The sequence below is a fragment of the Calliopsis andreniformis genome, chromosome 9 (genome assembly GCF_051401765.1).
Source record: "Calliopsis andreniformis isolate RMS-2024a chromosome 9, iyCalAndr_principal, whole genome shotgun sequence".
NCBI classification, from domain to species: domain Eukaryota; kingdom Metazoa; phylum Arthropoda; class Insecta; order Hymenoptera; family Andrenidae; genus Calliopsis; species Calliopsis andreniformis.
Window position 1 is genome coordinate 6108958 of NC_135070.1, and position 25748 is coordinate 6134705.

Here is a 25748-nt window from a genome sequence, read left to right on the forward strand (position 1 = left end):
AAAAATTGTATAGGGTACTTGCCTAGAAAGGGAAATTTGATTAACATGTATATAAAACATATAATAATGAATAAAGTAATTTGAGCCGACAATTAATGTTATCAAAGCTATGATAATGAGAAGACTCGAGAAACTCACTATATCTTTTTCACTGAGTGTACATCGATTCATAATTGTTACTTTTATTTGCATTAATATTTTTGCGTTTCCAAATTGTTAATGTTATTTCAAGATTATACTCTTATAAAAATGCTGTCACGTGTGAAACTTTGCGACTGAGTATTACATAATGACACGATTTACACTAGGTGCAAATCATATCAGTATTGTTTCCTCTTTTACTGTGAGATTGTTAATTTAACATGTTATTAGCGCTGATCAGTCTGTATACTTGCAAAGCAAATTTTGTTACCGAATACATTGATGATTATCAAATATTTGTAAATAAAGAACGGAATTCTACACGGCAACGCTACTTTCATTCCTCATTTTTTTTTATTTCTTTCGAGAATATTTAGAAATATTCAAAATATTCAATATCTTCAGACGTTTCTAAATATTTAGAAATATTAGAAATATTCTATATTTTCAAATGTTTTTAAATATTTAGAAGTATTTTATATTTCCAGATACTTTTAAATATTTAGAAATATTCAAAATATTTTGTGTTCTTAGATATTTTTTAGCATTTAAAAATATTCGAAATATTTTGTGTTTTTAGATATTTTTTAGCGTTTAGAAATATTCTATATTTCCAGATACTTTTAAATATTTAGGAATACTCGAAATATTCTGTGTTCTCAGATATTTTTACATATTTAAAAATATTTGAAATATTCTATATTTTGTGAATTCTAAGCGTCAAGAGAGTATTGTATTATCTTCCAAAACGTTTATCACTGTTAACTCTGATTAATTAGAGGCAACTGAAACGAAATGATTAAGTAGATAAGAAAGTGACTAAGTAGGTAGGATAACGTAAAGCCGACAGATAAAGCTATATATAGTACCGCGAACGGAAAGATTTGGCAGAATGCGTAATTCTGCGATGCAAACAGGACGCGTATCGTATTTATAAAAGGAACGGTTTCGAGCTGCCATCTGTTAGTAAAGATTTCCACATAGATATCATTTCGCTATTCAGCGATAAACCCTAAGTACTTTCTATCAGAAGATTCTTTTGAAACATCTTATTGTACTGTGATGTCATTTATTATCGCATTTATTTGAATTAGTCGTATCATTAAATTATTTGCTATCGTGACGGTGCATTTGTTTTAGTACGCAATACATTGTAATAATTTTTGGTACGTATTTAAAAATTCAAAATATTCGAACACAATTAATATAAACGTGAATAATGTTACACTAAATAGTATAGTACGTAGAGAACAAGAGAACAAAGAACAATTCAGAGTAAATGAAAAAAGATACAAAGAAGTGAAATTATGAGAGGTAGAAAGAAACAGTGTATACTTACTTTAAAGTGAATGTGAACACCTGTTTGATACACACAGAACTTTTTGTGACAATTAGCTGTAATTTGCACGTTACAGTTTCCTGCAAACAAAACAAAAACAAAGTAAATAATGTTTAGTATAAGTAAAATTTTTTTTAGATAATTATGTGCAGTCTGGGTACACATTGCATGAAAGAATTTCTGAATAACCACTTCCAAGGAAAAGAACCATGGCAAATTGTAACTATAACAAGTACAACTGTCCTTGCCACGGTTTGGTTGTGGAACTTTATTTTCCAAGATGAGAGTATGCTTATCATTAAATATAAATTTACATAGACAACATTTTAGTACAAAAAGTAAGGTCAATTCTAATTTATTGTATAGGTCTTATTGAACGAGGGAAAAAACAAATATTCAGATTAAGAAATTATATACCAGCCATCAGAGACAGAGTTAATAAAGAATTGGACGAGATTAATGCAACATTCCAACGAGATGCTTTGGAGAGAATGAAAGACGTGCCATTTGTTGTGAGGCTTCCAAACAATGGTTTGGAACCAAACGAAGTATTAGAGAAAGTAAAACAATGCGTTCAATTAGGTAAGAAACATAAATATTAAGAATTTTATGCAGATCAGAATGATATCTATGTATCTTTATTTAGGTGAGTATGATTGGAAGAATGGTAAAGTATCTGGAGCTGTATATAGAGTTGATACTGCACTGTTACAATTAATGGGAGATATTTATGGAATTGCATCGTACACAAACCCTTTGCACCCTGATGTTTTTCCTGGTATATGTAAATTGGAAGCAGAAGTAGTTAGAATAGCTTGCAATTTATTTCATGGTGATGAGAATTCTTGTGGCACAGTAAATATTTCTTTTAATTTTAAATAGAATTCTAAGGAATGCAACAATTTAAGACATAAGGTTTGGTTTAGATGACTACTGGTGGAACAGAATCAATTTTGCTAGCATGTAAAGCATACAGAGACTATGCGAGACATGTGAAAGGTATTAAATATCCAGACATGGTAATACCTGTAACAGCACATTCTGCTTTCGACAAGGCTGCTCAGTACTTAAAAATTAAGGTACGATTAGTACCAGTTAATCCACACAGCTACACTGTTTCTATCAAAGATATGAAGAGAGCTATTACAAGAAATACAATAATGGTAAGAAACTATATTTCAGTTTAATTTTATGGTTAACTTTATAAGTGTAATATTTAAATAATCTTAATAACAGTTAGTAGGATCAACTCCCAATTTCCCATATGGAACAATGGACAATATTGAAGCAATTTCAGAGTTAGGAGTAAAGTACAATATACCAGTTCATGTTGATGCTTGTCTTGGGGGATTTTTACTTTGTTTTATGCCCGATGCAGGTTTCCATGCTGCCCCCTTTGATTTTAAATTACCTGGCGTTACAAGTATATCAGCTGATACACATAAGGTAAAGAAATCACAAAATGCATATGTTCATGTCTACTAATTTTGATTTCATTATAACGGTGAAAATTTTATTTTAGTATGGATATGCTCCAAAAGGTTCCTCAATTATTCTGTATAGAAGTAAACAGTACAGACACCATCAGTATACTATATCAACTGATTGGCCTGGTGGCATTTATGGATCCCCAACAGTGAATGGCTCAAGAGCTGGTGGAATTATAGCGTCATGTTGGGCTACATTAATGTATTTCGGCCATTTTGAATACGTAGTTGCAACAAAGAAAATTATAGAAACCACCAAATACATTACACAAAGGTATGCGCTTGACTGTTTAATTTTGCTTAATCTTGTATTAAAATTATTCAACTTATAAAACTTTATATTCTATATCGATCAATCAACTACAGGTTGAGAAAGATGGACGGAATTTTCATTTTTGGTACGCCAGCTACTTCAGTTATTGCACTGGGATCAAACGATTTCCATATTTATAGACTGTCGGAAGCTTTGAATGCAAAAGGATGGAATTTAAATACACTTCAATTCCCTTGTGGTATACATATTTGTGTTACCTATGTTCACACTCAACCTGGTGTGGCAGATCAATTTTTGGATGATGTTAGAACGGAATTGGATAAAATTCTGGAAACACCCGAAACTATCGCTGAAGGAAAAGTAAGCTAAGTCATTGAATAAGATAATCAACAATAATTACTACAAATGTAATATAACTATAACAATATATTTTTTCCAGCTTGCAATTTATGGAATGAGTCAAAGTATACCTGACAGGAGTATTGTTAGTGATTTTACAAGATGCTTTTTAGACTCTATGTATTACATACCTGAGTATGAAATAGTTGCTCCGTAAATATGGTTCACACTAATTAAGAGTGTTTGAAAGAAGGCGCAAATGAAATTAAGATTTAATAAAATTGTTAATTCCTGCAGAATTTGATAAAAATTATATAAATTATCTAAAATTTTTATTATAATTTCTGTTGTAACGTAGCTGATAATTTCTCAAATGCTCAAATAATCTGTACAAAGTCAGAATGCACACAGTACTCTAAATGTTGTTAAATACGATTTTAAAATACCTCCAGATATGTTGTTCGATAAAAGCAAGTTAAGCATTTAATGTATAATCTGTACAATAACTTTTTCATCTGGGTAAGGGGAACATCTTCAAAGTACAAAACTGTATTCTAATCAAAATAACACTTTTTTAACAGTATTTTTATAGATTCCGTTAATACAAGTGGCAGGTAACACTAAATCCTATAAACCAACCAATTTTGTATCTCAACAAATATATCATCAATACTTTTTATAAAAGAATTCTTTTCAAAATATTTATGTACTGTATATTTTGTACATTTTTATTATATTCTTTTTCATAATGAGTGTATGTATCATAATATCTTAATAAAAGTTTTTTTCTTAAAAAGAATTAATGGTATTATTTATACATGCGTACCTTAATTTTTACATATACAAATTTTGTACGCAAATTTTTCGTACATGTGTGATCGAGGAAGATTGAGAAAATAGACAGACGGATTATCACATCACGTTCACAGATGAAGGATATTAATATATGCTGTGGTATGAGGAAAATTTTATCGAGCTCGGCGAACTAGTTATGAGGGCAAATACCGACACGAACTCCTGAATATCATTGACATTTTTACTCGTCCTTCCCACCAATCTTCGAATCCTTCAAGGAAATCAGCTCATGAATTTCTTTGAAAGAAAAACGTTCTTATGTATGGGTACTGTACATATTTATCATGCTTCTGAAAATCATATATCAAAGTAATCGTAATTCCTTTAATGAAAAACTCGTTCTCAAAATTTATTCCTGTATTAACGTTTTAAAAAGCTTCAATGAAACTTCAAACCATGTAAGCTATTACGTTGCCAAATAGGTACACTTTGAATATTCGAAATCACATCACCATAGGAAATGTGGAAACGCTACGTGCAGGAATATAACATGCAAATTCGCCTTCTATATCAGGCAAATCCGAAACGGCATTTCGTAGTCTTCTTCCAGCAGGTAGTTGATAAGATTTCCAACCGGAACGTTCAGGACTGAGAAGGGTCTCACGGGTATCGAGCGATTTCTGAATTAATGATGAGCGATTAATCGTGTGTATCGAAAGGGTGGAAGCTGCTCTGGCACAGTTTTACGGGAAATTCCGGTTTACATAAATTAAAGAGGAGACGAGTAGAGTTACGAATAGTCTCCCTTCAAAGTATAAACATGCTTGTGAGGCACTCAGGATGCTCGATAGCGTGGTGAAACCTACTATCATGACGACATGGGACGATCATTTTGGAACAAGGCCAGTTGCTCGAACATTGAGCCAAAAATGTAAACCTACTATTATTTAACAATGTCAGTAACCCCGTCCTAGTAGACGTAATGCAGAATGCTTGTATCGTGTAGCGTGTGACTTCGCGACGTTTACTGGTTGTTAACATGCAACTGGTCGATGAAGGTGAAATATTAACGTAATTAATTCCCCTCGGCAAATCTGAATACGAAAATAAAAGCTATGAAGAAACACAATGAACGTCTTCATCGTTACCATAAAAAATAAGGGGATAGTTACATGATGGAGTGTAAAGAATCACAGAGTGGATTTTGACAGGCTAGTATCTTCTACTCCAGATACAGACGCTTCCTTTTTCTACTAGAAACGATCAATCACCACCACCAGCGTGTAAACACCATTTAAAAATACCACTCAAAGTAACCGTGGATTCGAAATTTGTAGAGCTTAAGTAAACGGAATGCCTAATATTATCTCTGCTGGTCAAATAGCTAGCGAGCTCCTAATGCGTGGTCGAACTAAGTTTTGAAGTTAGACCAGCAGATGAACGCCGAAGAAATGTTTCCTACTCTCCTCATCGGCAGTAACGAGATCCCTTGTAATTGGTGTAACACGCCTACGGTGGTTTATCTCCATTAATTAAAGTCCTAGCGATGAACAGAATTCGTGTTAAGCAAATCATCGTCACGTTTCGGTGAAGGATCATCGAAGTGGACAATTTTACTTGAAATAACGAGGTGCATTGAGATGACTTCGGTAGTTCGATAATGTATGGATCACACTCACCAAGAATGGAATGGGAATCGCAGTTTACTGCTATGTGCTGATGTGTGCACAAGTAATTGAAAATATTCTGATTATATGGTCGTATCGACCGGTCAAAAGCCCGATAATTCCTGATTGAAACTTCCTCCTGTCGATTCGGTTATCATTATAATCGCGCCATCCGGTTCAAAGACGCGGGATTCCAATGTTGGCTCTGTTAACTCCGACGAGTTTTCCTGTCACGTACGGTCTTTCGATTGAGTTAATTATGTTGAAATGGGAGGGTCGTTGTCGATAGTATCATAGTCATATAAATAAATTTCAAATAAACTTAGTTTAAGTTGGAAATTTGGATTGGGAATCGCCAAATACCTAAGTTTAACCTTTAGAAGGCGACACTTATGATATTTTCTATTTTATTTTGTGTCACTGGAATCTCACATTAGCTCCGTTTATTATAAACAATACTATCTTTATATAGTAGTGAACATAATATTTCATGTAGATCTATATTTAAATCTGTGGCTTTAAGAGACTTAAGTATGTCACATTTTCAGAAAGTTCGAGTTAAGAAATTAATTGAGATCTAGAATATAGAATTTATATTTTCAAACAAAAGAAAAAATGTTCAAAGAATTTGTTTCACATGAAAATAAGAGTTCAAGAAGAATCCTTCTGAGTCATTAGACAGTGAATATATACTGTTCACAAGACAGTACTGAAATTGAAAATTTTAAACGCTAATATCTTGAAGATAAAAACGAGATTTGGGTCAATTTGCCTTATAACCATAACAGATATACTCTTCATCGGTGCAATTAGTAAAATACATTCGGAAATATTTGCTGCGCGTTTCGTATACCCTCTGTGTACGCAAAAAGGGGAGAGTTAGTACATTGTTCTCTAAATGAGAGTGAAACTTTCATAATTCAAGCTTTGCTAACAGTTCTGAAAAGAAGGGGCGGCGAACTTCGCTATAATCTATAAGAGTGAGGATATTAATTGCCCAACTTTAATATCTTTCTAAATTGATTCATAAGAAATTAATTAGATCCATTAATCATTCCAACCATTACTCTTGGCTTCCATTTCATATGCCTCAGTTTAATACAATAATGATATGAGTCACAAGCAGGAGTGCAATCACTCACTATCGTAATTGCTCTTCGTCGATGCAATACTTGTGCGTAGATATGTAGCAAACCTTAATTTCCAATTCCTTTAATTTCGTTAAAATTATCTTCGTATTCTGAATTAATATGATGCCTACAGCGCAGTGGACAAACTAAAATTAGACGTAAGTCATGAATACGGTTACGAGCGCAAATGGAAGTATGAAACAGTGATATGTATATTGTCGGACCTATTATTTTTATTAGATAATAGATCAATAAATACCATCACACGGCTTGCTACATGGTACAGACAGCGCAAAATCCCCAGACATTAGAGCATCCAAGATACCTATCACCCTTACGTGGCTACTATTTTATCCGGTATCTGTTGGTGTTCCTGAAATCTGGACACGTTGCGATACTATCCTCCATCTTCCGTTAACGTCACGCGTTATGACTATCACGTAATTGCAGTCGTATTTATGTTACAAAGGGGATTTTTTAATTGTTTCTCTTCCCTCTTGTTACAATATGATTCACTCTGTCCATTACGTCGTACGATGGAAAGCACATTAAATTGTCGCGCAAAACACGTATAATATTTTTAAACGCTATATGAAAAAAGTGAGTTGGACTTTCATTAAGTACGACGTTAAATTATGAAATGACAAGTCGTGCGGAACAACAGCCTAGAGGATATGTACTTGAGATTTTCGGATCCAGAGAAGGTAAAATAATGAAGAAAATTCATTTAGCTAAAAGTTTGTACAGCATAATCCCTTTACTTGGACTGGATTTCAGTAGACGTTTCTATTTCATTCTATCCAATCTGTCCTCGTAATTTCAAAAGTAATTCGCGACGTTGTTTTTTCAAGGTATATACCTATGTATAAACCAGAAGAAAAGCGTCGTTAAATTTGATAAAAAAGAATCTAGTCAACTGAAGCATGGAAGAAGCAAATAGGAGCTTCATGCGCGCACGAAAAAAAAGAACGTAAAGCTAAATTGACAAAAAGGGTGCATGGATTTTTGCTAAAACCTGTAAAGGGACATGGAAGCGAGGGAAAAAAGTTACCGCTGCATGCAATCGGTATTTGAGTAGGGTTAGAGGGAGTGGAAAGGACGTAAGTAATCAAACAGCTGTGACGGTTGTCGTGGTCGAATTATTTGACAGAAAAAATTTGCGCTTACTGTGAAACGAAAGCCATAATTAAAATGTGATATTTCGTTCTTTTAGTGATAAGAGCTTTCTCAAATTTCCATGAAATATTTTTTGCAGCCTAAAATTCTGTTCTCTTGTAGAAGCATTGTATCGTTTTGTTTCCTTATAGTGCAACTGCACTATAAAGCAAGATTCTAAAAAGGCTTTCAGTATTTGTTCATAAAGTATTCTTGAATTTGACATTAATTCTTATGAAGATATTAATAATAAGTGTACTCGAGCAAACTTCGCCTCTTCTTTTAAAGTACGATAATAAAGTACCTCATTTACGAGATATTAGTCAAAGTCTATAATATTTTATGAATATCAAGTTTTTCTTTGAATAGATTCATTTATGTACACGATCAATTCTTATATTTTCTTCACTACTGCAGAAAATTACACAGATGGAATTCCCCTTCAATCTTTTTAGTTCAAAGGAAGACGACTCTCCAGTATCGAGTGTAACAACTGCACAGTACAAATTGCTAAGTAATTGCTCTGATAACCGGAAGGAATTGCAAATATCGTCTTTATCGGAAACTTTATCACGAAATAAAGTATAGATAAGATTCCCCTTTGTTACGTTCCTATACAGCCCAACATCTTGCCTACATTTTTTAGGAAAATCTTATCCTTCATTCTATCGAAAATTTAATAGATACACTCTTTCTTTTACCAACCTAGCACATTCAATTGAAGCTCAGAAGCTCCTCCCAAAGTACGCCACTTTTGTCCTGTACTAAAACATAAAACAGATAGAGTGTAACATCTCAGAACGTAAAAGATTTCATTGCATTTTAACACTTCACTCCAGAATCACGCCTTTGAGGTACATCAAAGCTTATACCTATACTACTTACTAATCTCATACTCTCCAAAAAGTGGAAAGTTTCCTAAACCTAAAATAAAAGCAGTACTAATTCACTTAGGCATAGTTTCTCCATTTCAAACTCTCGTATTTAACGCCTACTTCATACAGTTCCTGCAAATAAACTCATAGGGTAGGCTGCAGACTCTACCAGTTTATCTCACCTTGCAAAGGGTTCCTAACGCGAAAGAAATAGAAACGGAACAGTTTAGCTCACGTGTACTTTTCACACGCGTACACTGCGTGCACAAATTCTAACCGATGTCGAGTCGTGAATCGTGGTTCCTGATAGGCCAGGATAGGTCGGCGTCTCGAGTACGCGCTCTGCGTTCGAGCGTCGCGACGCGAGTACCGCGAGACGACGGCCAGTATAGTGGAAGCGCGCGTCCCGTTGCGATCGTGCAACCCTCGAATATCGTGGTACATTTCGACGGTGGTTGACATCGAGACGCGAGGATATTTTCAAATGATTCCACTGACTTCGATCTTAAAATAACGGTGAGTTTGCTCATTACTCATTCTAATTTCGACCACGGCAAGACGACACCAAACCGAACGAACCCGAAAAGAGAAAAAAAACGAAAGAAGGGGCGGATGCGATAAAAAACGATACGTGAAAGTCTGGAAGTTGCCCCAACATTAGCGTCCATTAGCGGTGACGTCGGCGAGACTTAGTTCTCGAAGTTGTACTTTATGGTTTCATAAAAAATACCAATCCTCCTACACTCAGCGGCCGACGCCGAGAAATTAATCGCGTCGCATTTGTACCAGCGAATGCACTTCGTTCGATCCACGTGCGTCGAGACGTTTCCCCGATCCTTCGGAATTTTAATTCGAAAAAGTGCATCGTGGAATACGTTGGGGAACTAAATTGCGCGACTGTGCAGATTGCGTGATGCATGGTTCCGCGTCTCATATCCGTGTGATATTATACAGTCTGACAAATTAGTACGGTTGAAAAGATTCCTCTCTGAAAAGTCAGAACGCCCAGCATTCCGAAAGGAGTCCCGAGATTCCGTGTCGCGAAAATCACGAACTTAAACGACAGTCTTGAATTACTGTTGCAGTAAAGCGCTTGTGAAATTGAAACGCGAGGTCGCGGCGAAAAATCGCCGAGCTATTTTACATGCTGAGAAAATCGGGGAAATAAATGGTAAGGTTCCCTTTTGTTTCCGAGTGTCCAAGCGACCCAACGAACGATTCTCATTACTTGCCAATTTCGTATTAATCAAACTCTTTCGAGGAAATAAGGAACGTTCGAAACAAGAATTAAAGCTATCCCGTGCTGTTTTTAATTCCGTCGGGGTAAACTCTTTTGCGCTGCAAGATAGGAAAAATCTGGGTCTCCTTTCTTAATTAACTTCGACGCTGCTTCCATTGATGAGATTCATTAATGCTTAGGAAGTTCTCGTCGCATTATTGCGTATCTGTAAAATGTGAAAGGTTTGCAAAACTTGAATTCAAGCTATCGTAAGATTGCGAAAAGTGGGACCCTGTTTCCGAAGAACTTTCGAAGATTGCGATTCAGGGGCCAGCAGATGCGAGCATCGAGGCGCGCTCTGAATTTGCGTTAACAATCGGCTATCGTGAATGGTAACTAATGGTCGGGTAGACATTTTCGCGTGACTGGATCTAATAAAATGTTCATCGAACAGGATTGGAAATTGGGTGAGAAAGTAATGACGTCACCGCAAATATGTACAATGTACACCAATGGAATGCGTTTGAAGCGCGATCTTCTATGATGGGTCATTAATATTCGATGGAAAGTTGGAAACTTTGCCTCGACCATCGTTGGAAATATTATCATTGCTCTCTCGATCGTGGAAAGTGTGTAATACGATTTCACCAAATAGGGAGTTAAGTGTTCTATTAAGCGGGCGCGTACGGGGTGTTACGTCACAATTTTGTATGGTTTGTTTGCAGGCTTGCAAATAGTACAGTTCGACCTGACCTACGTGTTATTACGTAAAGGACTCTTGATATTCTGGGATCTTATCTGTTAAATTGTTAATACATTTTTCGTTTCATTTCCGTGACTTTTTCCATTCGAATCAACAGCAAGTGAATTGCTTCTAAAAATGGGAAAACTAGACCACATATGAAGGCAAACGTACATAGTGGGATAACTTTGATTGCTCTTACTCTAAATTGCCCTAGGACATTCGATATGCGACAAAAAATGTGAAGTTCGTTTAAGTTTGCCAAATTGCCTTCGACTCCGATAACGTGAATTTTTTGACCCGTGTTCACTAAATATTTCTCAGAATTTTGTGACAGCTATTGCGAGACCCTAGTGTGTATTATGTAATGTTCCCTAAATGAGTTTTAGGTGGGAGCTATTTAAATATGACTGGAATGAGTTAATTACCGAATTACCTATAGACGCTGATGTATTCCGTGACCCCTTGATAATCTATGGAAATAACTACACCGCAGACTGGATGAAAACGCGAAAAAACACGAAGCAGTGATTGAAGACCCAATTACAGAATTTCTGTTTCAAAATTACTGCAATTATTGAAGTAATGGTGTCTCGAATCCAAACCGCGAATATTCGGTCATATTCTTGGACTTTTATATTAATCATTCAAAGTACAGTATTATTTTGAGAAAATAGATAAATAATTTTCTATCCACTTTTCCTTACAATTTCTAATTTCTAACTAATTTCAATTATACCATCTTCTTTACAATTTGAATTACTACATTTACTGCTTATTATACCAGCTTCTGAAGCATTCTTTATAAAATACCTGTATATTAATCTTTCTGCCAACTTTATTTCGAGTTTATTCAAAATTGTAAGAAACGAATGGAAATTGCACTGTTCACTTTTGCTCTCAAGAAATTACATTTTGACTGGTTTATATGAACGGGCATGCAAGAACACGGCTGAATATTATTAATTCGTTCCATGGATGTAACAGTTTTTTTAACGGATGTTCTAGAATCGGTTTCCCGACCATTTAACTGTTTCGACCCGCTGTGTTATGCCGAATCGCTTTCACTGACGTACACGTGCGCGCAAGGATGAGGTGGAAATCATGCGTTCGAGAAAAGCCGGATACGCGGTTCGATTCTGTAATGAAAATTGACATTGCGTGACGGAACGCGAATTTTGACGGTTACAGTCGCGATCTCGTAATTATAAAATTTATAAACGCTCCCTGCACACCCACGACCGTTACGAGCGTTTAATAACATATTCAATTTGTCGAGATCGCGATTAAATTTTGTAAATCCTCGTAACGCCATTCAAGTGTCAGATTTACGTGGAAATTGTCCTCGGTTCTTTCCAAAGAAAAAGTTATTAACTACCACGATGGTCCGTTTCAGCATTATTTAACGAATCTTTACTGCTAATTGAAGCAATACAAATTGTAGCATTTTATAATGCAATTACAAGTAGTGGGGATGAGTTGTTAAATTGAATAGAGTGGATCTTCGTTATGAGCTTGCGACTCGAAATTGATGATAGGTTTTATGCTTTGGTGCTTGAATTTAGTCTTCTTACAAGGGCAAATGGAGAGTATGAAAGTATAACAAAATGCATTGCTATTGCATAATTCCAAGAAATATATCATTCAATGAGGTTTCTTTATACCGATATCAATTTCGACCAGAAATCGATGAAAGCCTTAACCAGAAGGCTATTTTCTTTATTCTATTTAATTTTTCATTTTATCAGATCATTATATTTGATATGTTCGATACTTCTATATTCTCATGTGTTTCTTTTATGCTTTCGTTGATACATAGGTGGTCAAATAAATATTGGTATTCTTTGCATATTTACGTACTGATTAGTTATTTATTTATATAATTAATATGAATTTAACCCCACTGTGGTTTATGCAAGAAAACAACGGATAAAAATATCGGAAATATCGAATATGAAACTGTGGTCAAACGGAAAGAAGAACAAAAAGCAGTGTGACAATAATTAATGGAATAAAATAGCTTTTTGGTCAGCAACTTTGGACAGCTATGATGATTAATTATCTTTAGACTTTCTCCTAGCTCATCCTCCTATCGTGACTTTCTAAATATAAAATAAAAAGTGGAACATCTTTGTCTTATCAAGTACGAGGGTATTAAACACAATGCCCTATTTCGCGACGCTCGATATTAACTTGTAATTCTGCGTATCGAAGCTTTCACAGCGTATTTTTTATTTCTCTTAAGCCCTAATCGCGGAATTGATAATGAGAACTTTATGTTGACCAATGCAACGACTGTTACAGCACACGACCAACATTATAACTGTTCCCCTGTAATGCTGAATATCTGTTACTGAAATTGTCCCCGTTCTAAATACGTTTCACGCGAACATAAAGAAGAATTTATGCACGCGACCACTGTTTACTAAATTAATGGGTACAGAAGATGTGCATTTCTCCAAATCATAAAACAGTGGACTGTGCTTCTCTATCATAGTTTTTTCAGCATTCGAGTAAAACATTTAAGAGTAAATAAGAATTATAAAACAGGGAAACCGAGGAAGTAACGAACTGCGAAATATTACTAATATTTATACTTTTAATATACGTTCTTGGACGGTTATACAGAGCATACGCTGTTGTTTACTCAGAAATAATGTAATTATGGTGTATATATTCATCACGATATTTGTTATCGCCGAGGGGAGTTAAATTTTTAACGAGCAAATTTAATAAAAAGTCATTTTTGTTTATTTTGAGTCAGAAATTTCTTCGTTTGAGCAGATGTGGATTTTTATCATTTTTAGAGATTCTATCATACTTCAGATTCAGAGTCTCTACAGTCACATCATGCGTCATGAAAATTACGTTGCCCCAAGTAGCATAGACAATTCTAGTTTCCTGTAATTATAGTTATACAGATTTGAGAACTGAGTCAGGGCTTTAAATCAGTGTGCGTATATCTCTGATTTCTGCAATATTTGACGATTGCTTTTTTCTGGAAATAAACAGCGCTGCCATTACTCTTTACGTTTTATTGTGACCCATTTATCATTTGCTCAGTGTTTTCCATTTTACTGTGCTCTTTTTTTCACAACATCATATTAGTACAAGTGCTCTTGTTTCAAATATTCGCTGCATAATAAACCCAAGTGATGTATTTCAGAAACGTTAATAAAAAATGATATATTCGCGTGGACTCGTGGTTACGAATTGGGAGAGCTGTAATCGATCCATGACACTTAACGCGACAGCCAACGTGCTTGTTTCACTTTTTTTGTATCGGAATTCTACATCATTAAAATGGGTCTACACTATATGTTGTATAACAAAGTCATATAACTTTTTAGAAAACAAAAAAGAGACATGCATATATCTCTCTTTTCCGTGTTCTAAGAAGTTATATATCTTTGTTGTATAATATGTAGTGCAGATCCACCTTTAGTATCGCTATGCAGAAATAACTTCAACTTCCTCATTGCTTGTAGTTAGAATCAACTTCTAATGAGTGAAAATAAAAAAATATAAGTCATAAGAAAAGTTGGATATAAATCATAAGAAAAGTTAATCCTACAACGCTTTCGAGGTTAATCAAACACTTTAAATCAAATATAAGCACTTATGAAATGAAAATATAAGTAAACAGAAATTATAAATATTAATTAAATTTCGTATTATTCTAAACACTCAACAAATTTTCGAAAGAAATAAAAAAGAGAAATTGGAGAGGGATTAACAAGGCGGTTTCCTAAATTATTATTTCAACTCATATGAAATGATTACGCGGGATCTCATAATTTACCTCTGTGATTCTGTAGCAAATGAACCACGAAGCCCCAGTTGTTGTCGGCTATAATTATTGAACACGAAAATTCATTGGAATACTTGTTCCTGACGGCGTTAGACCACAATTCGCAAATGTCACAGATATAATGTATTGAGAAGTTAGAAAGCAAGAATCCCATGGTGGAACCGCTAACTGGCGGATATTAGTGGCGATCATTTCCTCCTAAATTATCTCTTTTCAACTCACAATTAGTGCATGTTACGGAGGCATACACGTATTAATATTCAATTTAAACTAAACTGTCCCACTGGGATCTGTTTACCGCAAATTTACACCCCGTTTGTCTATAAACGCTCATTAGGGAAGGCAGCTGCAAAAATGGAGCTTATAGTAGGCTTTGAAGAATTTATTGAGAGGTTTACTATAATAAAAACAACCCTTGTCAAATTTTGTGATTGTCTTCACAAGAATACATTCCAGTAACCCAAAGGAAGACTCACAGCATAAAGAAACTATACTTTATTAAAAGATATATCGTTTAAAAAATGTCAATACCGTACAAGAATTAAAGATGCTGTGAATACTCTTTTTACTCTCCTGGTTAAAGACAAAAATTGCCGAGGATCGTTTTTATTATAAACTTGTCAATGATACTTCATCCTAGTCTGAAATTCCTATTAATATTTAAATAATTTCATCGATCTTTGAAATTCTTGGACCCTCTGTCAACACGAAGCATGTTCACTAATTTTTAACGAGATGTGAACACCTGGGAAGTGCAGCACTATGTTTGTTCCTAGTTTGAAACTTAAAAACTTGTACATACATTTTTAATCTCTCCTGCAACCATTGTTGACCAACAGAGTTAGTTGAAAGTGCAAGCTCAAAGACAGAAGAAAAAGCAGAGAAGTATATTACAAAAATGCAATGCAAATTCATAATGGATACATAGATGTTACAATTATACGAAATATCACTAGAGAATCATCACAATGCATATCGCACATGTATTACAAAAGTGAAGCAAAGAAATATATTTTTGAGAGGAAGCAAAAAACTATTTACGAGTTTAGGAGAAAATTATTAAGTACATAATATTGGCATAAAGGGTAGTTTTACGTAATGAAAATTATCTTACTTGAATAATTAGTCGAGAAAATAGTTACGTGTTACTTGCATTAAATAATTTTTTTGTTATTATTCAAATTGTAATTTACATTTGAGGAGTTCTTTGAATAAATTCTATAATTTTGATCTTCAACTAGCAAAATTTGTATAATGAATAGAAGTCCATTTACAAAACCAATTTATAGCTGTAATTACAAATCATGTTTTTAGAGTAGTGTCACTTTTGAAATACATGTGCGATACGTTAATACAAAGCCATCGTTGAAATTAATTGCCTCCCTTAAAAGCTAAAATCAATTCGAGCTGCTATCAACTTCTTTGAACCTGTAACGATCAATTGTTCGAACGTATATTGTTTCGTAATAACGTCGGTATTCTTGTTATATAGCTATCGGCTTCAATGAGAAGACTGCATGCTTAGGTGGCCAGAGTTTCCCCCTGAGAGCATCGATCGTTACCATTGTTAAAGATAACGCGACGTAGAGTCCTGTATCCGAGGACATTCCTAATCAAAACCAGTTCAAATCTAATGGTTCACCGATTGTTGTCCCTGACACTCGACCATGAAGCACTGACGAACCGAGCATTCCATGGTGTCCTATCGATCCAGCACAATGTTGAAAACAGACAAGCGCTCCATGTCATAGGAGACGACGGAACAAAGGATCTACCGGGCAAAGATTGAATGACTCCTCTAGCTATTGATGTAATTCCTGTTAATCAATTGTAATTCTGCAAAAATGCACTCGACTTTCTCTGAATTACTCTTCTCATCGCATCTTTACTGCCAGGTGATTGACTCTAGTTTCATCCTTGACTTCTAAGATGGGACAAAATAATTTGTAAACTGAGTGCGAAAATTGCACTCAGCCTTTTATCAAATCCTCTTCTCATCGTATCTTTACTGCCAGGTGATTGACTCGAGTTTTATCATTGACTTCTAAGATGGGACAAAATAATTATACAGGGTGATCAGTTTAACTAGAAACCCTCCGAGTGTTGGCAGCATTTATTGCAAATGCTGTAGCATTGTAAGTGCTACTAACACTCATGAGAGTGTTTCCAGTTAAACTGATCACTTTGTAGTGTTAGGTATACTTTGAAAGTATTAGCAAAATTAGATGCTGCAGAGATCTGGACTTATGGATTTTTTCACACGATTCGAAGGGGAAACTTCAATTTGTAAGGGTGTGACTTGGAGAAAGTGAGCTCAGACAATGAAAACAGGAGTAGGAAAGCGGAGATATTCGAGGGGTTACTTCAGCTAATAACCAAGTACTGAAGATGAATGGCCTAGGATGTGATATTATCGACGTGTATAGCATGATTGTGCTAGACCTCCGAAGATCGCGTGTCCTCACGAAATCTGTGATAGACGGGAGCTTGGAAAAGTATGCTTGTCACTATAGCCTGTCTACTTACTTCCGTGAGTGGAATGACTGACCTTTAATCCTTTCGCAGAAACGTGTCCATCAATTTGCTCTGAATCGCCCCAATCTTTTCTAGCCAATACAATTTTGCTTGCGCATTTAGCTTGTTGTCTCAGGATGTTATAAATATGTATTTACACAGAATAGGTGTTTCCTAAAGGATCCTCTAATAAGTATGAACTTTGACCCCACATCAGACGCAAGGGAACTTCACCCTCTATTCCTGACTCATATCCAAATTTCAGGTCCCTTCCTGGTCCTATCCTATACACGTGCGTATACCTCGCAATTTTACTTCAACTCAGCTCACAGAATAATACATACTGTACGAAGTTTAATTCAATTTTAGTGCCTTGAAGTTATGCAGTATAATGTCTGCAAAATGAAGAATTCATTGTCGTTGAGATGAGTTCTCGAGACTGACAATGAGAAAGGAATAAAGGACAAGGTGCGAGATGCATACACAAAGTGTAAATATATTCGTGAAGGATGCAGGTGGAGCTCGAGTAACATTATCATAAAGGGTAATCCGATTGAAGTCTATCCATCATAGGAACAAAAAGTGTAGCGTACAGCTCAGAAGAATCTAGAATATCAAAGAGATCTCGATACCTTTACGAAAGAAAGAATGTTTTTATTGCTATTATTTTGCACATGGAACATTCTGAGAGCTATTGTTGCGAAAGTGTTACGTTGTACCAGCGATTAATGAAATTTGAAGTTCATTTAAAATTTCGGAGCATCATTAAATCAATGATTTCACTTAGATGTACACGTCGATCAAAACACCTGAGTAATTGACCGCCGTTGATTATCGTTACAATTGCAAATTTCCTGTACAATCATTGCGGTTCACCAAGATAATCGATTAAGTTTCGCCACTGTAATTGAGCGAACTGCTTCCCTGTTACGCACGCACAAAAATTCCAAAATGAACTATCAATCCTTCTCAAAAAATTTTTTGGATTTGAAGTAATATCCTGTAAAAAGTAATAGCAAACCTAACTAAAACGGCTTAATTGGTTCTCCTCATTATCCAGAGGAACGTTAGGATAGATGTGTAGAAGATATAGGATATACACCCTGAGGAAACCTAGCAAAGATAAGAATCATGATATAGTGTATATTTCCTGCGATAAATGTAATTTTGCTGATTTAATGTCTCGCAAATGGACCGACGTCTAGATAAGAAACGATTACGTAAAAAGTGTCCTTTTCTTTTGACTTCCATTTTGTTATTCCTTCTAAAGATAATTTTCTACTCGTTCTCATACATTTACTGCAACAGTGTTGTCGGATATTATTCTTTCATCTATGACATTGTTTTTATACTTGGTTTAATCTTCTTTAATTGATTGAAAACATGGCGCTCCAATTATTTCAAGTGATTAGAGTACATCTGACAATCAATTAGTTAATCTCCATGGCCTTGAATCCTCTCTTAATTTACGCTGTTACATGCTCAAGTATGAGGCTGTTTTGCAAAACTTACAATTCGTAGAATTTTGAATTTCTAAAATTTTCAAGTTTACAATCTTCTAAAGTTTCAAATTTTTAGATACTAATAATTTTATTAACTTCCAAGGTCTTTCTATTTGTTTTAATTCTTGGGAAAGGAATCTATATCGATTTTGCACATCCTACCTATAAGTTCCCAGAGGGACTTATAAAGAACTCTGCACCAATCAATTATTCTCTCGCAACAAGGAAACAAGAATATACATAAACCACGGTGTAGACCTGACGTCTCATTATCAGAGATAAACACGTAATAGTGTGTATCCACTTGTTACGTATCAGCGTATTGTATCACCGTTGAATATCGTTTAACGATACAATCCAGTGCAATGGTATACAGGGTGTCTCAGAAATACGTGTTATTACTTTAGCAGTTAAATCTAGACATTAAAATAAACAAAAATATATATAAACATATGTTCTACATACGTTACTTCCTGAGTTATGGTCGATTAAAGAAAATGTTCGAAAGTGTCTCCCACGTGCCTCAACACGCGCTACTACATTCTTTACTACCTACGTAAAGATTAGACATAAACAACGTTCCATGTAAAGAGCTTTCGTAAACTGATGGATAGGACGAGGTGGCCTCACCACAAGACCACCACAGTCTCCTTTCTGACCTCAATCTATTAGATTTTTACCTCTAGGGCTATTTAAAATCTATTGTGTATTCAATGCAAATGGGCAATGTACACGAACTGCAAAAGGATACAAAATGGATGTGACAGGAACACCTGATATTTTTGAGCGAGTGTGAAACTCGATGCTAAGGCGTGTAGTAGCATATATTGAAGCACATGGTGGACATTTCGAAGATTTTCTTTAATCATCCATAACTAGAGAAATCAGATATGTAGGATATACAGGGTGTTAAAAAAAAGGGGTTCAAGACTTTAAGGGCTTATAGAATCATTTAAAGAATCACATAAAGTCAATCCTTTCGATGAAAAATTCACTTCTATTAGCTACGAATGCTCGATACCGTGAGTTTCTCGGTGACGCATTGAATGTAAATAGAAGAATTGATTTAGAAATACATTTAAAATTATCAACACAATATTGTTAGACTAGGATTAAGAAAGATTAGTTCATAAATAAATGCAAATTTAGGTATAGTAAATGTTCGATGCGACTTCCCTTCTGTTGCAATGCAAAGCTCACATCCATTACGTTCCCTTCTACGCTCATGACTTCAACTATACTCAATACTAAATGAAAACTAAAAATTTGTACTACATTTGTATCTATGAAATAATCTTTCTTGATGCTAGTTTAATAATCTTGTTTTAACAACCTGGAAAATACTTCTGAATCAATTCCTCGCAACGAATATCATAGATAAAAGATTCATATCATAGATAAAAGTCAATTTTTCGTCGAAAGGATTGACCTTAGGACCTATATTGATTAGACATTTTTTACTTCTGTCAGTGCTATAAGCCCTCAAAATCTTGAACTCCTTTTTTTAACACTTTGAATTCTCATATGACATGTTATACTTATTTTACTATATAGACTCAGCTCCTGAAGTATTGACACGTATTTCTGAAACACCCTGTATAACTTTATCCTCTATTGTCACTGCATATAATATAGGACAAAATTATACACTGTTGCATCGTATCGTTTCATTGAACGATACTCAAAAGTGATACGCACCTTAAGAGGGTTTTCGTGTTTGACGTACAGAATTGTGCGGTTAAGAGAGACGAAAGGGTAGAAGGCACAGAGGGCTAACCAGTCCTAACCAGAGGACTACCGGAGTAGCCAGAAGCACGGAAGTTTGACGAAGGTTGGTCGTCAGATAATAATAAATCTTACTATCGGAACGAATCCGGTCTACCATATTCGTGTCGCGAATTTTGCACTGCAAGCAGGTTTATCTGCTCACGATATGGAACACATATTTATGAGAACATTTGCCATCTCAACTGCATGTTGAATTGAATATCAACTCGACTGCACTGAATGTACATTCAGTGGAGATGAATGTTAAGTAGAAGTCAACGATCCTTTCGTTTTCGTTGACAGGTGATTTAATGTGAGGTCTACCACACTTCTTTATATTTGATACAATAACTGTGATAATGTAGGAAGTGGCAGTCGATATAACTGATTGATAAAGATATTAATATTTTGAATAAAATACAGAACACAAACCGGCAATTGAAATTATTTGTATACATAAATCCTGACAATGTAAATTTACCATGAACTGATAATCGTTCTTCAAATTAAACAATTTCTGCAAATGTTAACATACTGTTTCAATTCCTGTGTACACGCTCAAATAAATGCTGAGTGATTAAATAATAAATATCTACATTATCTTAATTGTTAATACACCAAATTGTTTGATATTATAAAACAGAGATAGTTCATTTTTTAAATAAATCAAAATAGAAAATATTTTAATCATAAAATATTTTATTTCTTAAATCTTTTCAATTTCATCAAATGTTCAGTTTTAGGCATTTACCTTGCTCTTTGTTATTATCAAATTGAGGAATTGAGCTGTAACATGGTACCTTGAAAGAAGCTTTGAAATGCTTAACGTGACAGAGTAGAAGACGTTAGAATGTGTAGACCTGTTCAGTATGATATCGGTATGCCGTCAAAGGAATAACGCGACTATGTCGCTCCAGAGACTGTGATAGTGGCTCGCATACACCATTGTTCGCTCATATCCCTTCTTTTCTTCCTATTTTTCTCGCTGAGACTAGACAAGCAATCTAGGAACCTTATTCGAGCGCATTGGTGCACCAGATTAGCTTGCGTCCCCGTCTTGCTATACAGTTCGCTAAGCTTCGATAACAGTAATGTAACAATTGTGGATCTAACCGAGACGCTGACTACTGTGTTTTTCTTCGCTGTTTCGTTAGATGTATAGATCGAGCTTAAAAATACAGATGCAGCGCATTTCATTAAGAGCTTGATAAAGATAACATTTGCTTTGACAATTTTTCAGTATCTGACTTAGCAGATCGCTACATCCTTTGCATGGTTTCATAATATATGCTGGAGGCAATTACGTTAAAATATTTAAAACAATTCATACGTATCGATAGTTCTAACAAAATGTCCCATATTCCTTTTAATTTTTTCATAATCTTATTTGTGAAGCTATCTCGGAGTTTTTAAATCAAGTAGTTGCTACAATTTTATTGGAGTTTGAAGAACGCGTAGTTGACTTAATGCTTCCATCCGTATCTTTTTAATACGCTCGGTGGACGTTGCAAACGTTTAACTGGTAAACACTTGCAGCACTGAACATTTAGACCAGCGGTTAAGTTCTCCTTTATATTTCTTAGTTGATTGTTCCTTAATTACTTTAGTATAAAGAAGTTAGAGTTCGAAATTAAATATTCTCACGAAGCTGCTGGCGACTTGGTAATATTATTACTTCACTCTGCTTAAAAATAAGTTTAGTAAGTTAATTTACTAAAGGAAGCTAAATATTGTAGAAAAAGTATTATATTGTAATCAAATACTGAAACTTTCGGAAACTGTACAAACTGTATCAAAATGTTGAAGAGATTTAAAATAATATTTCAGTGTTCTTTTGATACAGTGTGTTCCAACCTTTTAACAAAATCTGCGATAATTAAACTGCATTGGATGCAGTGATTGAACGTGTCCTGATATTAATATTCAAATTGACAATATTCGTGAACTTTTAATATCAGACTGATCTGATTTATTCAGTGGAACGTCCAGGTGGCAGCGTTTTGATATTTGTATGTAAATCCCAAAGCTACAGAATTGTTTTTCAAGGGTTCTTGTTCAGAATTGAATCACGTTGCACAGATGCATATTTGAATTTAGAATTTGAAGTTCATGACAGTCAATAATGTTAATAATATTAATCAGTGTACCATTCGTTAAAATATTAAACTTTAATACTCTAATCTCGTATCATTACACTTCGCCAAAATCACAATTACTCTTTCACTCATTACTTCACTGCATTTATCAGACATGACATCCACTGTAATTAAATTTTATCGCCTTCCTTTACGTATGAATTCCAACATAACTGGCGTACAAGGATTAATTCATCGTGAATCTCTTGTTCCATGCTCGAAACACGACCTTTATAAGGACAAACGAGCAACGAAATCTATCCTCTCTTTGCAGAAATATTTCAACTAGACTCGTAGGAAGTTTCTCGGTTCGAAATCTCAAGGTAACACTCGAACGTTTCAAGATCAAAGGAAAATGATAAAAGCCGCGATATAACGGGTCGAGGATTTACGTAAAATTGTACAGAGAGAAGGAGGCTTAGACGAGGAAAGGGATTGCCTCGTTCAAGTTAACATCGGTAGGTCGAGACCTGAACAAGGGATCCTCAATTACGTTCGACATTATCGTGTGGTTTCTACTTGAATCTTCAACATGACCTCGAGATGACCTTGCTTGTCAAAAAAATAAGAAAATATTCTATTCAGTTATTCGATTTCACAGATACTACACAAGAAGCATAGCAACAATTCAAAGTATTTTATTACACGCAATATCTAGCATACCAACAGTACAAAATGACATAACTATATTTTTAAGTTTTATAAACATTCCTGTGACCGAAAAAATACAATTTGCTAGTATTTTCACATAACAGTGCAAACTTTCCAGACTACCCTTGATTCACAATTGTAAATAGTAAATATATTTTTCAATCGCGCACGTTTAAATAAGCGGATTTCATAACTGTCGAGTTATCGTTATGGCGTAACATGTCAACGACATATTGGTTTCATTTCACGTTTATTATTTCTAATCCACATGTTTGATCAAGTATTTTTAATTTTACATTTATGTAACATCATGTTCCCTCTTCCTATTCATAGAACATTTTGTATTCTATCCATGATAGCTAATATACAGTTACTTATTATTATGTATATCGTATAACGTTAATTAACGAGTGCCATAAATATTCATAGAATCTGTAAGAATGTTTTTCGAAATTTCCTTCCATTGCCAGGTGCACTTTTGCAATCGTGAAGTAGTTGCAGGTTTGAGTTTCTAGATTTTTACATATGAAAATTATATGTACAGGGAACATGAACTTTGATATGTCGACATTTCTTCCAAACTAGACGCCGCGTTAATATTCATTAGTCTTCGTTTACAAGCACAGTGCCCTGTTTCGCGGTTACAAGATCTAAAGTTTTCACGAATTTGCAATGCAGCTTAGCAAAAAGGAGCTTGTAGGTATACACATAGGGATAAGGAAGAAAAGAAGTTAGATTTGAATTTGGAATTTGACTCGGAGTCGAAGATTTAGCATAAAATGACTTCATCGCAAGTATATACGTTCCGTAATACGAGTTCACTGACAATTACATAAGAAACACGAGCCACCAGTTTCCTCATGCAACATGTATTAGGTTCGAGGAAGAGATTTCAACCTAGCCAGTGTAACACAACTGAATTTCATATTTTATGATTCTTCTTATAAAGTGAATCATAGTATGAAGTTGAATTAGGTATTTGGAGGACTTCGCCAGAAGGGACAGAAAGTCAATAGAAGCTAAGGTGGGTCAAAATACATCCCTCCAATAAAATGCCATAGACGACCTTTACCCTTGCCTTATCCATCATACAGGACCAGAACTTAAACGAAAAAATGGAACGAGAAAAATAAAAAATGATCAAATTTCCCATATTTTGTTGCATCGAAGAACTCAAACACTATTGAGAAAAATAAATTCAAAATATTTCTGTACCTCAAAGCCATAAGTACTAATCCAAATCCATTTTTGTTGTTTTTCAGGAGAAGAAATGCAATTAAAGTAAATGTTCCAGTAGTCGACCATGGTCCAGTACTTGGACACTAACGCCAATTTTGAGCTTAAATTCTTGTGTAGTTAATAAAAAATAATATCTACAGAACAAAAAAGGTATTATGAAATAGGTTTTTAGGTTGTTTACTTACTGGGACATGTATTGGGACATTTACCTTATCCATTGCTTAATATAGTATTTGAAATAGTTTACACTATTAAATCTCCTTCATTTATAATATAACTTAACTAAATTCCTATTATTCTAATAAAATGAAGAGAAGACAGTAAGATCCCTCAAAAAACTCAATTTTTAATAAAATGGACTTAGGTTAGTCTGGCTCTGAGGTACAGATTTGTAAATCAAATTTCAGACCAGAAAAGTGTCTCCACAGTTTCAATTTACTCTCTCACGCGTTATCATGTCATTTTCTGTAAAAGAGCAAAAATGTATGGTGAAAGATTTTAATTCTCTAAACGCCATCTAATTGCAAGGATTGGCAACGAATATAAGCATTTCAGTTCATGGAATCGAATAGAAAAAATAAAAGTGGAGCGTCACCATTCGTCTTCCTGCATTGAACGCGGTTCTACACTTTCCTCTACACAAACGGCGCTTTTCACCGACAGCCCTGTCAGCGTAAATACAGCTTAAGATCTTCGGATACGGCACCCCTCACAGTGTATCGTGGCCTGCCTTTACGATGTTCTTTTAATTTGATGTCGGTATCTCGTAATTTGTGGGGGAATCAAGATCTATGGGCGCCCAAGTTTGAATCCATCATTTAACTCGGTTTCACTCGAATGCGTGTGAAGAGTTGCAAATGTGGTTTCGCGCTGTACAAACTGTCTCCACTGGGTTAGCATGAGCGATTATAATTTCTCGCCGTAATAAGTTTACTCTACATACCTGTGTAAACACTAACACTACAG

The 25748-nt window shown here is 34.8% G+C and overlaps 1 protein-coding gene across 1 annotated transcript; it reads left to right on the plus strand.

Moving 5' to 3' along the window:
* The first annotated feature begins 1187 nt into the window (after positions 1 to 1187).
* Sply (Sphingosine-1-phosphate lyase) lies at positions 1188 to 4366 on the plus strand. Its single transcript, XM_076385233.1, has 9 exons — positions 1188 to 1307; positions 1619 to 1766; positions 1847 to 2062; positions 2127 to 2335; positions 2407 to 2643; positions 2717 to 2926; positions 3003 to 3241; positions 3334 to 3601; positions 3681 to 4366. The coding sequence occupies exons 2-9, from the start codon at positions 1625 to 1627 to the stop codon at positions 3795 to 3797; spliced, it is 1638 nt and encodes a 545-aa protein (XP_076241348.1). The 5' UTR covers positions 1188 to 1307; positions 1619 to 1624; the 3' UTR covers positions 3798 to 4366.
* The last annotated feature ends 21382 nt before the right edge of the window (positions 4367 to 25748 follow it).

Bases quoted from the DNA above. Each gene is read 5' to 3' on its own strand.
- Sply (XM_076385233.1), top strand. From the start codon at position 1,625: ATGTGCAGTCTGGGTACACATTGCATGAAAGAATTTCTGAATAACCAC. The intron at 2,336-2,406 runs GTAAATATTTCT...GGTTTGGTTTAG, and splicing joins ATGAGAATTCTTGTGGCACA to ATGACTACTGGTGGAACAGA. The intron at 2,644-2,716 runs GTAAGAAACTAT...TCTTAATAACAG, and splicing joins TTACAAGAAATACAATAATG to TTAGTAGGATCAACTCCCAA.